The sequence below is a fragment of the Xyrauchen texanus genome, chromosome 39 (genome assembly GCF_025860055.1).
Source record: "Xyrauchen texanus isolate HMW12.3.18 chromosome 39, RBS_HiC_50CHRs, whole genome shotgun sequence".
Taxonomy (NCBI): domain Eukaryota; kingdom Metazoa; phylum Chordata; class Actinopteri; order Cypriniformes; family Catostomidae; genus Xyrauchen; species Xyrauchen texanus.
This window is the reverse complement of record NC_068314.1, coordinates 9,002,516-9,014,791: the sequence shown is the minus strand read 5'-3', so window position 1 is coordinate 9,014,791 and position 12,276 is coordinate 9,002,516. Positions and strand designations below refer to the sequence as shown.

At 36.4% G+C, this 12,276-nt stretch overlaps 2 protein-coding genes across 2 annotated transcripts in view; both read right to left on the bottom strand.

The window, feature by feature from the left end:
* LOC127632744 (sortilin-like) overlaps window positions 1-2,581 on the bottom strand; it is a 40,604-nt gene extending 38,023 nt beyond the window's left edge. Inside the window, exon 1 of the mRNA XM_052111495.1 lies at window positions 2,168-2,581. Within this exon, the coding sequence (XP_051967455.1) occupies window positions 2,168-2,440 (273 nt within the window). The 5' untranslated portion in view covers window positions 2,441-2,581. The remainder of the gene's footprint in view (window positions 1-2,167) is intronic.
* A 753-nt stretch (window positions 2,582-3,334) lies between these two features.
* Window positions 3,335-11,525, bottom strand: LOC127632750 (proteasome subunit alpha type-5). Its single transcript, XM_052111508.1, has 10 exons — window positions 11,469-11,525; window positions 10,862-10,904; window positions 10,518-10,584; window positions 10,183-10,309; window positions 8,605-8,672; window positions 8,374-8,481; window positions 5,862-5,920; window positions 5,383-5,485; window positions 3,999-4,085; window positions 3,335-3,637 (listed from the first exon to the last, which is right to left on the bottom strand). The coding sequence occupies exons 2-10, from the start codon at window positions 10,888-10,890 to the stop codon at window positions 3,560-3,562; spliced, it is 726 nt and encodes a 241-aa protein (XP_051967468.1). The 5' UTR covers window positions 10,891-10,904; window positions 11,469-11,525; the 3' UTR covers window positions 3,335-3,559.
* Window positions 11,526-12,276: the final 751 nt, after the last annotated feature.

Sequence of the window (12,276 nt, the reverse complement as noted above, 5' to 3'; positions counted from 1 at the left end):
AAAGGACAAGAACAGTGCATTTACAAATAAGCAAGCTGGAACAGGTGGGTTTTGAGTCTGGTTTTGAACAGGGGGAGAGAGTCGATACTGCGGAGGTCAGGTGGGAGTGAGTTCCAAAGCTGGGGAGCAGAGCGGCTAAATGCTCTGCTCCCCATAGTGACAAGTCGAGCAGAGGGTACAGTGAGGTGAATAGAGGAGGAGGATCTAAGGGAGCGGGAGGAGGTGACGATGTGAAGGAGGGCAGATAGATATGAAGGAGCAAGCTTATGGATAGCTTTGAAAGTATGCAGAAGGATTTTAAATTGTATTCTGAATTGAACCGGGAGCCAATGGAGCTGCTGAAGGACAGGGGTTATAAGATGAAAAGAGGGGGTTCTGGTGATGACACGAGCTGCTGAATTCTGGAGAAGTTGGAGTTTATGAAGAGATTTCTGAGGGAGACCAAAAAGAAGGGAGTTGCAGTAATCAAGGCGGGAGGTGATGAGGCTGTGGATAAGGATGGAGGCAGTGTGAGTGGTAAGGGAGGGTCGGAGGCGGTTAATGTTGCGTAGGTGGAAGTATGCAGACCGGCTAACATTATTTATGTGTGACTGAAAGGATAGGGAGGAATCGAGGATTACACCCAGACTCTTGACCTGAGGGGAGGGATAGACCAAGGAATTATCAATTGGTAGTGTGAAACTATTGATTTTGGAAATGGTGGATTTGGTGGCTACGAGGAGGAGTTCAGATTTATCGCTGTTAAGTTTAAGGAAGTTTGAGGTAAACCAGTCTTTAATTTCAAGTAAGCAGTTGGTAAGGGACGGGGGGGCAACAAGGAAGTGGGTTTGCTGGATAAATAGAGCTGGGTGTCATCAGCGTAACAATGAAAATGAATATTGAATTTGCGGAAGATATTGCCAAGGGGCAGTAGGTAGGTGATGAAAAGGAGGGGGCCAAGAACTGAACCTTGAGGGACACCAGTAGTGACAGGGGAAGGGTGAGATGTGAAAGATTTGAGTTGAATAAACTGAGTGCGGTCGGAGAGATATGAGCAGAACCAATCTAGAGGGGTGTGTGAGATGCCAAGAGAGGATAGTCTATTCAGGAGAATAGAGTGAGAAATGGTATCAAAGGCCGCACTAAGATCAAGGAGGATGAGGATGGAGATGAGTCCGGAATCAGCAGCTATGAGTAAAATCATTGGTGATTTTTATTAGGGCAGTTTCAGTACTATGGGAAGGGCGAAAACCAGACTGGAAAGGTTCGTAAAGACTGTTGAGGGTAAGAAAGGCGTGGAGTTGCGCAGACACTATTTTTTCAAGTATTTTAGAGATAAAGGGAAGATTTGAGATGGGACGAAGATTTTTATAGTTAGTGGGATCTAAGCCAGGTTTTTTTGGAATCGGTTTAAGGTTTAAGGTTAGTAATCAGTCATCATGGCTAATTCTAATGAATGAGCTCTGCTTTGGTTAAGCAAAATCACCTGACTTTAAGGCATCTGTACATAAATATGGAAGAAACTGATCTTAAAGACATTAGAGGCATATCAAGAGGACAAAAGCATATCAGTCCTTGGTGTAAAAGTAAGATCTTTGGAACGAAAAAGAAAACATCAACTTGACATAAAAGTACAACACATTTAGCAAGTTGAATTATAAGGTGATACTGTTGAGAACTTTTTTATATATATAATATCTGGTAAACAAGTCATTGAAGTTTGTTTGGGAAACTACATACACTTCAGCAAAATTCCTTTATATGAATATTTCCATAACAGTTTTAAAAAATGGCTGAGAAAAAATAACATTAACCTGTCTGGAAAGGTGATGCAGACACATTATTAGGTAATCTCATAATTGTGGCCATAGTATGACCTGGAAATACAGGAAGACCTTCCAAAGCAGCCAAATTCATCCTTACGTTTAAATAAATCAGCCTAGGCCAACAGATAAAATATAAACAAAAGAATAAATAAAAAACAGTGGTAGGCTAAATAGTAAAATATACCTAAAAAGAAAAAAGAAGCTATATTGATGATTTTAAAACAGGACCTAAGAACATTTCACAAAACCACAAACATCTTTTGCAAGTGGATTTGCCACCCAATTTTATTATAGCCTATATTATTATAAGCAGAATACATCAGTAACAGTGGGACAGTAAAGGATGTGCAACTGTGACCTACCGTACGAGTGTTGTTTTCTAATGTGGATTTATAGCCGTGCAATGATTCACATTGATTTTGCGCGGAATCTTCGCTCCTTTTCATCTTCACATGGTCCGGTTGGTGTAAATCTCTAAAACTGAGTAGATTTCGAGATTTGTGACTCTTTAGAAACATGGTTTGTTCACTCCTCAAGGAGCTGGGTCTCTCTTCCAAGTCCATGGAAAGAGCCACTGAGAATAACGCAACAAAAACACACAAGAATACGGTGTGCATGGTTTCCTTTAAATGCATATAAAATTCTTCTCGCTAAATATCCATAAATAGCAGGTTTATTAGTAATTGTGCAGAACGTGCAATGTTTACGCTCTGACGCATGTCTGTGTTGAAGCCGCTGTACTGCTCAACACACGACACGGATCGTTCAAGATTAGGAGGGACCATCCAATCGGAACGCCCCGTTTTTAATCCTAATTAGGTCGCGATGGCGTTACTTGGCAATCCGCCCATAGAGAGGGCTTCGCCTATGGATATTAATTAGGCTGTAGGGACGGAGTCTGTTACATTCCAATGGCGAAGCCTTTGTAATTAATATTAATTCGTGCTAATGTTGCTCAGCATTGACCAATGGCAAGGGTTTATTAATGAATATTCAAATATAAGTGTTCGCAGTACTAGGATTCGTAAATTTGCGTCAAGAAATGGGTTAACCACGACCACTGCTGTCCAAGACACTTTACAGATTGCACGGTCCTATTACAAATGGCAACAAAGCTACCATGTGAGTGACAAATTTGCAAACCCTAAAAGTGTAACCTCAAGAGATCTTTACATAACAGCAGTATTTGGTGAAATTAATAAATAAGGGGGGAAATATACAGGTATTATTGTGATAACATATGTATGAGATTAATAAGAGGCCTATCCTACTGATCACACTCCAACATTTAGTCTTGCAGAAAATATTATGGCATGTGTTGTATAATGCAATATCAACACAAAGACAACTTCCAAACTAGCCAAATGTTTGAATACACCTTCCCATATGGTCATTTTCCACATTTCATAATAATAGTAAAAAATAAATATGTAAAAACAAGTGGAAGTTTTATTAGAACATATAATAGCACATCTCGACTCCACAATCACTTGTGAAACAGAAAACACTCAAATGTCACTTTTTTTCAACAACTGTTTATTAACAGTGGTTTGTAACAAATATCCCCCCCATTTCAATTACAAGATCTGCTGTTCTGTGATGGTACAGAACCATAGAAAGTTTTGAATTGACAAGAGAAAATCCGTAGGAAGCATCCAGATCATTACATTGCAATTGACGTGTGATGATTCACACAAATTACATTCGATTTCTTTATTGAACATCAGTTGGGCTTAGCACAGCTTTGTTCAGCTCTAGATATCCTTAATTACATCCTCAAGCTCTTCTTTTGTGTACATGTGAAAGGTCTTGCCTGGCTCAATTGTGGCAAGCTGGAAGGAAGAGTAAAGGAGTATTAAATGTTAGAACCTTTGTCAAGCGAACACTAAAAGGGTCAAATCCTGCATTACATTGTGACAGATTCATAAAACAACACAAGTGATGTATTTGATGTATCTGTCTGACAAAAAAAGTCGCAGAAGTTCTGAATCTGAACAAGTTGTTTTTGGAGATAATTTTCAACAAAAGGTCTATTGGACTGGGGTAAAAAAATGTATTTTCTCAAAAATACAGTACGTTTTCATAGTACAAAAAGCTTTTCTATTTTAAAAGATAGAAAGACAATGTGATTCATGACTTTAATTTGTATTTTTCATGATAAACACCATGTTAGGTGGATCATTTGTGCATTACCTCAATGTTAGTGGCATTCAGCTTCTCCTCCATCACTTGTTTCAAGATAGTGAGAGAAGACTTGATGGCATCCTTTAACGTCATGGACTGCAAAAGATTAACCGAGATTTTATTAATGCCTTGTGGAGAAAGGCAGTGTCAACAGATCTGAACTCTCATGCATTCAGAGTGACTAGGAATTCTTGAAAGTAATTACATTTGTGGAGAAGTCTTTTGGACACAGGCTGATGTTTATTAGATTGCACAGTCACATGGGTGCCAAGTCTAGTGACTAAAGTTACACTAGTAGAAGCATGATGTCCTGGAATGTGTAAATGGGTGGAGTAGATTTAAAAAAGGGACTCTTATTGCTTAAGCACGTGGCTTAATTTATGGGTGTAAGTTTCTTTTAAGAATGAGCAAACACGTTCCTCTGAGATAACACTCTCTTAATATAACCTGGCTATGGCAGAATAGAAAAGACTCTTAAAGGGATCGTTCACCCTAAAATATAAATTCTCGTCAACTACACACCATCATGCCATCCCAGATGTGTATGACTTTCTTTCTTCAGTAGAACACAAACAAAGATTTTAAGAAGAATTTCTCATCTCTGAAGGTCCATGCAACGCAAGTGAATGGTGATCAGATCTTTGTAGCTCCAAAAATGTCAAAGGTAACAGAAGTAAGCCACAAAACTCCAGTGGTTAAATCCATATCTTCAGAAGCATATAATATGCGTGAGTGTGAACTAGATCAAAATGTGTCCTTTTTTCACTCTAAATCTCCACTTTCACTTTTACATGTGAAAGTCACATGAGGTGCCATTTAAAAGTTAAAGAAGAGATTTAGGGTAAAAGGGACTTAAATATTGTTGTTTCTCCCCCACACATATTATAATGCTTCTGACGATATGGATTTACACACTGGAGTCATATGGATTACTTTTGTGTCCTTTATGTTATTTTTAAAGCTACAAAATTATGATCACCATTCATTTGCCTTGTATGGACCTGAGATATGTTTTGAAAAATCTTTGTTTGTGTTTTGCTGAAGAAAGAAAGTCATACACATCTGGGATAGCATTATGGTGAGTAAATGATGATAATTTAAAATTTTGGGTGAATTATCCCTTTAAAATTAGAAATAAGCATACATGATGCTTATAACCCCAATTGTGGAAAAGTTGGGACAGTATGGAAAATGCTAATAAAAACAAAAAGGAGTGATTTGTAAATTCTACTTATCCTGTGCTATAATTAAAGCACTACAACAACACATTATTTGATGCAATCAGATTCAGTCTTTGTTTCCGGACAGTATGCTGAAATTACCATTTCAACCAAACACTTTCCATTAAAGCTCAAAGAAAAGGAGATGAAGAGGAAAGGGTGGATGAACACACCTTGTGATAGACTTCCTGCAGAGAGCTCTGAGCACCCTCGGATGCTGAGCCAATAGCCCTGGCATCACACTGGACAAAAGTGCCTGAAGGGTCCATGTGGAATCTGTCAAAGAGTTCAGTGTGATTTCCACAGTTTATTAACAAAACCAATTAAGAAAAAAAAACATTTGTTAGAATTTTTCAATGTTTTTGTTTTTTTTTACATTGATTTTGTTTTAAGCATGTACATCCTAATGGTGACTGGGGCTACTATTCTGCATAACATCTCCCTTTTGTGTTACATGGAGGAATAGTCAGTCATATGGGTTTGAAACAACATGATGGTGAGTAAATTTTTTGGGGGGATGAATTATTCCATGAAGCAGAATTAATATTTTACTAAAATAAATAAAATCCAGCTATGTAAAAAAAAAAAAACAGTTGTATCTTAAGGCATTTTTAGGTAGATAAACATTATAAACAATGCAGAGTCTGCTTACAGTTGAGGTCCTTTCTCATCCAAGCCTCCAAAAAGCAGAGCTACACCAAAAGGACGACTCTAAAAAACAAAAAGGAAATATTTCAGCCTGTTCTGGTTTTAATCTGAAATTTCAAATAAAACTCTTCTGCAGTGAGCTAAAAAAAACAACAACTGGGCGCATCCAGGAGTGTGTAATAAGTTAAGGATTACAAAATAAATGTCCCCGGATCCACAAGTCAGGCATATGCGATACCATTTGAAAGCTTAGTATCCACTTTTGCATGTTACATAAAATAACTATTGATGATTAAATGTTATATATCACCACAAAGCTGAGGATCTCAGCAATCCAATGACACAATTGAGCTTCTGGACAACTCAGAAGCAGAGATGTTCGATGCAACACTGAGGAAGGTCTAAATACACTTGTCGTCTATGTACTAGCGCATGTACGAGTGCTAAACTGAGTTGCTACATTTCAGATCTGTTTAATGTGATGGAAGGTGATACAGGAACAACATAATTGCCAAGTATTTGCTGGCATCAAGTGGAATGAAATAAGACCTTTTACAGGGAGATAGTGAAAACTAGTTGTGCACCCATCAATCAGCCGCCGATCTTCGTCTTAAATCTGTGATCGGACACTGGAGGGTGAGTTATTGGCAAAAAACTAAGCATTTGCAAATATACACTTTCAGACATGTTGTAATTGAGATGAATTTGCTGATTTGTTTAAAAAGGTGTATGAATATTAAAGTGCCCATTTTCAAGAGTCATTATGGTAGTATTTCTGACTCGCAGCAAAACGCACAGAGAGGACAAAGATCTTTCAAACGGATGTAAAAACGAATTAAACAACAAATAAAGATGTCAATACAAATCTGAGTTTATGTGATGTAAAGTGAGTCGAGACAGTCAGACGGTGTGGTGCGGTAGAGACAGTTTGAGTAATCGTGCACGCTTTCAGTTTCACTTTCCAACATGCGTGCTCTCACTCTAGGTGCTCTCAATCTCTCATCAAGCACTCATCCAAGCTCTATTTATGAGAACCCAGAGTTAAACCTGCATCTTTATGCAGTTGCTTAAAATGAGTGATTGTTGTTATAAAAAAAAAAAACACAAACACCATGGTAAACAAATCATAGATACTAATGATTTCTCACTACAGCGGTTTTGGAGCTCGTAACAGACATATTTATCTTATTTTTGAAAATATCTATGCTATGTGTGATGCTCTCATGGTGTTTACTGGTTGCCAGCTGTCACAATGATATATGATAGTGACAACAGAAATATTCATAAAGGTTTTCAATTCAAATAAGTGTTAACATTTCACAATTCAATTAAATTGAAAGTAATTTAACAGTGTGTGTGATAAGCATAACTGCTGTATATAACTTTTTTCTCCCCAATGCGCTTTAATTACTTGTGGTGGCATAGTGACCCAATTAAAATTATGATGAATCTCAGTTGCCTCCGTGTCTGAGACCGTCAATCCATGCATCTTATCACGTGGCTTGTTGACCGTGGAGACTTCACGCTATTCTCCATGGCATCCATGCAAAACTCACTACGTGCCCCACCAAGAGCGAGAACCACATTATAGCGGCAACAAGGTATCCCAATGTGACTCTACCCTTCCTAGCATCCGGGCCAATTTGGTTCCTTAGGAGAACTGGCTGGAGTCACTCAGCACACCCTGGATTCGAACTCATGACTCCAGGGGTGGTTGTCAACGTCTTTACTTGCTGAGCTACCCAGGCCCCTAGTATATAATTTTTAAAAGTATACTGTAGCAAATGGTGCTTTAAAAAAAAATAAAAAATTCTCTCATTGTTTACTCACCCTCATGCCATCCAAGTATGACTTTTTCATCTGCTGAACACAAACAAAGATTGTGAAGAGAATTTCTCAGCTCTGTAGGTCCATACAATGCAAGTGAATGGGTGCCAAATTTTGAAGCTCCAAAATCCCCATAAGGACAAAATAAAAATACTCCAGATGACACTGGTGGTTAAATCCATATTTTCTGAAGAGATATAATAGGTGTGGGTGAGAAATATCAATATTTAAGTATTTTTATTTTTACTATAAAATCTCCTCCCTCCTCAGTCAATCTCCAATCCACTTTCACTTTCCAATTCTTCTACTGTTTTTGGTAATTCACATTAATTGTGCATATCGCCCCCTTCTGAGCAGGGAGGAAAATAAAAGTAAATAAAAATTACTTAAAAATGTATCTGTTTCTCACTCATACCTATCATATCACTTCTGGAGATATGGATTTAACCACTGGAGTCATATAGATTACTTTATGCTCCCTTTATGTGGATTTTGATCCTTCAAAATGTTGGCACCAATGCACCCGCATTGTGAGGACCTACAGAGCTGAAATATTCTTCTAAATACCTTAATTTGTGTTCTGCAGAAGAAAGTAAGTCACACGTATCTGGGATGGCATGAGCATGAGTAAATAATGAGAGAATTTACATTTTTGGGTGAACTATTCCTTTAATGCAGACTGGTCTTACCATTGCACCAGGATCAGCATCCTCCTCACCAAACTGCAGAGCGAGGTTAGACACAGCCTGCGTTATGCTCTCCACTGTCATTGTCTCATTGTATGTAAACCAATGGTTCTGCAGAAAACAAAAAAAACACAACAGTGCTTAAGATATGGTCTATTGAATCTGGAGTGTTTCAAATCTGGAATATTACAACATTACAGTAGTGACACCGTAGACTCTGAAGAAACTTCTCACCTGTGTTTCCACTCTTGCTTTGTCAATAAGTGTTTTAGCATCAGCTATTAAGCCACTCATTGCACAGCCTGTGATAAGAAATGAACACAATCAGTTCTTCACAACTACCTTTATTACCCGGCACCCACCGAGAGCATGTTCTCTTAAAGGGGATAGTTCTCACCTTCACTGTGTTCCAAATCCATATAACTTCTGTCCTCCATGGAACACACAGAGTTGTCAGGCAGAATGTTAGCACCCAAAGTGAAAGGTGACAGAGGCAAACATTCTGCCTAATGACTCTTATAGTCTTCAGTGGAAGTAAGAAAGTCATACGAGACTGGAATAATGTGAGGGTGATTTTTTATTAATTCCACAAAACATATATACAAGAGCAAAACAATAAAAGAAAATGCATATCTAAATGTAATCATTCAAACATTTAAACCCCACAATCACCCCTCCCAATCTCGGGAGTCTCGCGCGGAGACGCTCATTACTGGCGCACGTTTGCTGCAGCTAGATTTTGTTTATAGTGATTGCTCACGACATAGTGAATTATAATACGAGTGTCACGGTGTGTATATGGTGAAGAAATTCAGTGATACACAGCACAATATAGAAGAAAGAGTTTGTTTTTTGTGAGTTAAATATGGATCGAAATCAAGTGAAAAAAGGTGAGAGGATGTAGTCTTAGCCATTATACAATGCAAAAACATTTTATTTTTTTTATTGGTCTTTTTTGGTTTGTTTTCCAATATAAATATCTAAAACTCCTTATGTACATATACTTTAACAGCTATACTGCAGAAGAACATTTTTTTAATAATTATAAAAAATATATAATATTTAATTAATTTCAATTTTAAAATGTAAAAAAAAATCCTTAAAACAAGATACATATACCTGCAAAGCAACATTTAAGATATTTAGATTTGTTTTAGAGCATATATGTTGAATATGAGTATATTTTTTTCTTTACTGCACTGGCACTGTCATTGAACTTTACCGTCAATTCATTTCACTGAAATGAAATGTCATGTCACTGTCATTTTCTTTACTGCACTGGTATGAAGAAGTGAAAAAATACACTTAACAATATACACTTATATTTAAGATAAATTCTCTTAGACTTGCTTTAAGTATCTTATATGTTGCTTCTCAAGTAAATGTATCTTGTTTTAAGAATTTTTAGATCATGTTAAATGGAAAACAAGACAAAAACACTTAACAGTTGGATTTTTTGTATTGAAATTTTGTATTAATTAAACAATAAAAATCCAAGTAATTTTTCCCCTTTGAATCAGTGAATGTAATTTAAAGGTATATTTAAAAGATGATTTTGTCCTCTTTATTGTTAGTAAGCACATTTAATACAACCTTTTACGTTAGGCACAAGCTGAATAGTCAGTTAAGAGCTAATGATTAATCGTTCGCCCGAATAATGATTCTAAAATTAGATTAGTGGATTAGAAAAATAAAAGTTAGTTGCAGCCATATATTATAGACACACATAACAATAAAAAGAAGAAAAAAAACATAAATATTTATAATAAATAAATGTGTAAGTGTAAATATATATATACATAGTTGTGTTACCAATATGAGAATCAATCTCTACAATCTTCTCAATGCTGCTGGGCTCCATCAAAGGAGAAGTTATTCTCTTCTCGACAGCGAGACATACCCCCTCCGATGTCTGAATGCCAATGGCCGTGGAACCCAACTTAAAAAGAAAGACAAAGCAAACATTTGCCACAACACTGACATGTAGCAAAATGGGACAGTTAGACATGAAACAATATTCTGCTAATAAATATCATTTCATATTATATGTATACATTATATACTTTTCTGTTCGATTTGTGTTTTTGTCACTGTAGAGAAAAAAAGACAAATAACTCTACATGTTCTACATGAGAAATAAGGTCTACCTTGATAGCTTCAATGGCATATTCTACTTGAAAAAGTCTTCCTTCTGGAGAGAAAGTGTTTACCCCTCTGAGGATAGAAAAATTTTAATGTGGTACATTCAAATATGCAATTAAAAGAAATTGCACACATTGTAATACGCAGTACAGTTAGTGCAGTTATTACACTGGCAAAACTGAAAGTGAAAGTTCCAAGACAAGATTGTGAAATTTTATGTTTTGAATTTCTATTGCACCATAAGAAGTAAATATCCAAGAAACTACTATAACAAGTAGCAACTGATATCATAAATATAAAATACAAAAAGATATTCAGTAGAAAAAATAAAGATAATTCCTCAACTAACCTGTCGTATTCTGATCTTGTCAAGAACATGATGAAAAGCAAATCTATAAAAAGTCAAAATAATCATATGAGATATGTAAAATCTGGTTTGAAGATGACTTACTAAAATGGCACAAAACAATAGCTGGCAATGTAAGTAAGGACAAGTTGGAGTTCATAATGAATCAGAGACCGGAACTCTTTCACTGATTGGACGGTACAGAGAAAGAGGGCGGCACTATGATTCGTCTTTGCATTTGATTGGTTAAACCCCCCTTCATTCAATGACAAGTCAGGTTATACTTCAACTAAGTCGTCAGACACCACCGAGCTTGTTAAAAATAGCACATCATGAATATTTTTCAAATAAACTATATTGCAAAACTCTTAAAAGTTGCATGAATCTTATTTTCCCACTATGTTTTCATATAGTTTACCCTTTGTTTTGATATAAACATGTGCGAACGAGCATCTGCCGTTAGCTAACCGGTTTACTACTAAATTAACAATAAACATGAAGTTCGAATAGCTGTTTAATGTATGCAAAAAACACAGATGTTTATGTCTATGTTGGTGATATTTAATGCAGCTCAGCACGACATTATAGATATTTGTCATGAATTTCTTACCTTCAACAGTGGGAGGGTGAGTTCGCTAGTTTCAACAGTACAGGACGTGTTCCGCCAAAATCGTCCGACAAAACATACCACCTTCAAACATTGGTTCCTAATTTAGAAAACCATCCATGTTGAATCAGTCAAACAAGTCTGACGAACTCGACAAAACCTTTCCTGCAGAATATAGGCATTATGTGGCATGATGAGCCATCCTAGGTAAAAAAAAAAAATAATTTGGCTGCAAATACTAGAATGTGGATTTCATGGTTATAATTCATTGGAGTTCATGGGACTGATAATGAAATATTCATGAACAATAGCTCAGTATGAACATGTAGCCATACAATTAATAAACTATTATTTAAAGGTGCACTCAGTATTTTCTTCCTCATTAAAAAGTTGTATTCATTAAGAAATACATTGTAATTTTGATATGTATAAAATCATGAGCACTCATGTGAGATTAAGACTCCAGTTGTATCAGTGACCTTATCCACCTTATTATGCAACACAGAAGTAAGCAAGCATTTATGTTCCTGGGTTCCATAGTCATTGACCGCGATGTAAATAACTAGAAGGATAATAAGACCAGAATGTAGTGACATGGGCTTATAAACTATTACACAACCACAGGATGTACAGCAGAAAAATATCCTAATGCCGGATACTTTTCTAACGTTAGCATTTATAGAGTACCTGAAATTATTCACTTGTTGCAGTGTTGTTATTGAAGGGACGATAATAAAATCTGCTTCTTACTTTACAAAGAGCATGACGATTCAGTTTATGTCTCTCCATGTATTCCTCCATTATATTTATC

Coding starts and splice junctions, on each gene's coding strand:
- LOC127632750 (XM_052111508.1), bottom strand. CDS start 10,890: ATGTTCTTGACAAGATCAGAATACGACAG. Junction 10,585..10,861: donor ACAAGATCAGAATACGACAG/GTTAGTTGAGGA, acceptor TTCTATCCTCAG/AGGGGTAAACACTTTCTCTC. Junction 4,086..5,382: donor TGCAGGAAGTCTATCACAAG/GTGTGTTCATCC, acceptor AATCTTTTGCAG/TCCATGACGTTAAAGGATGC.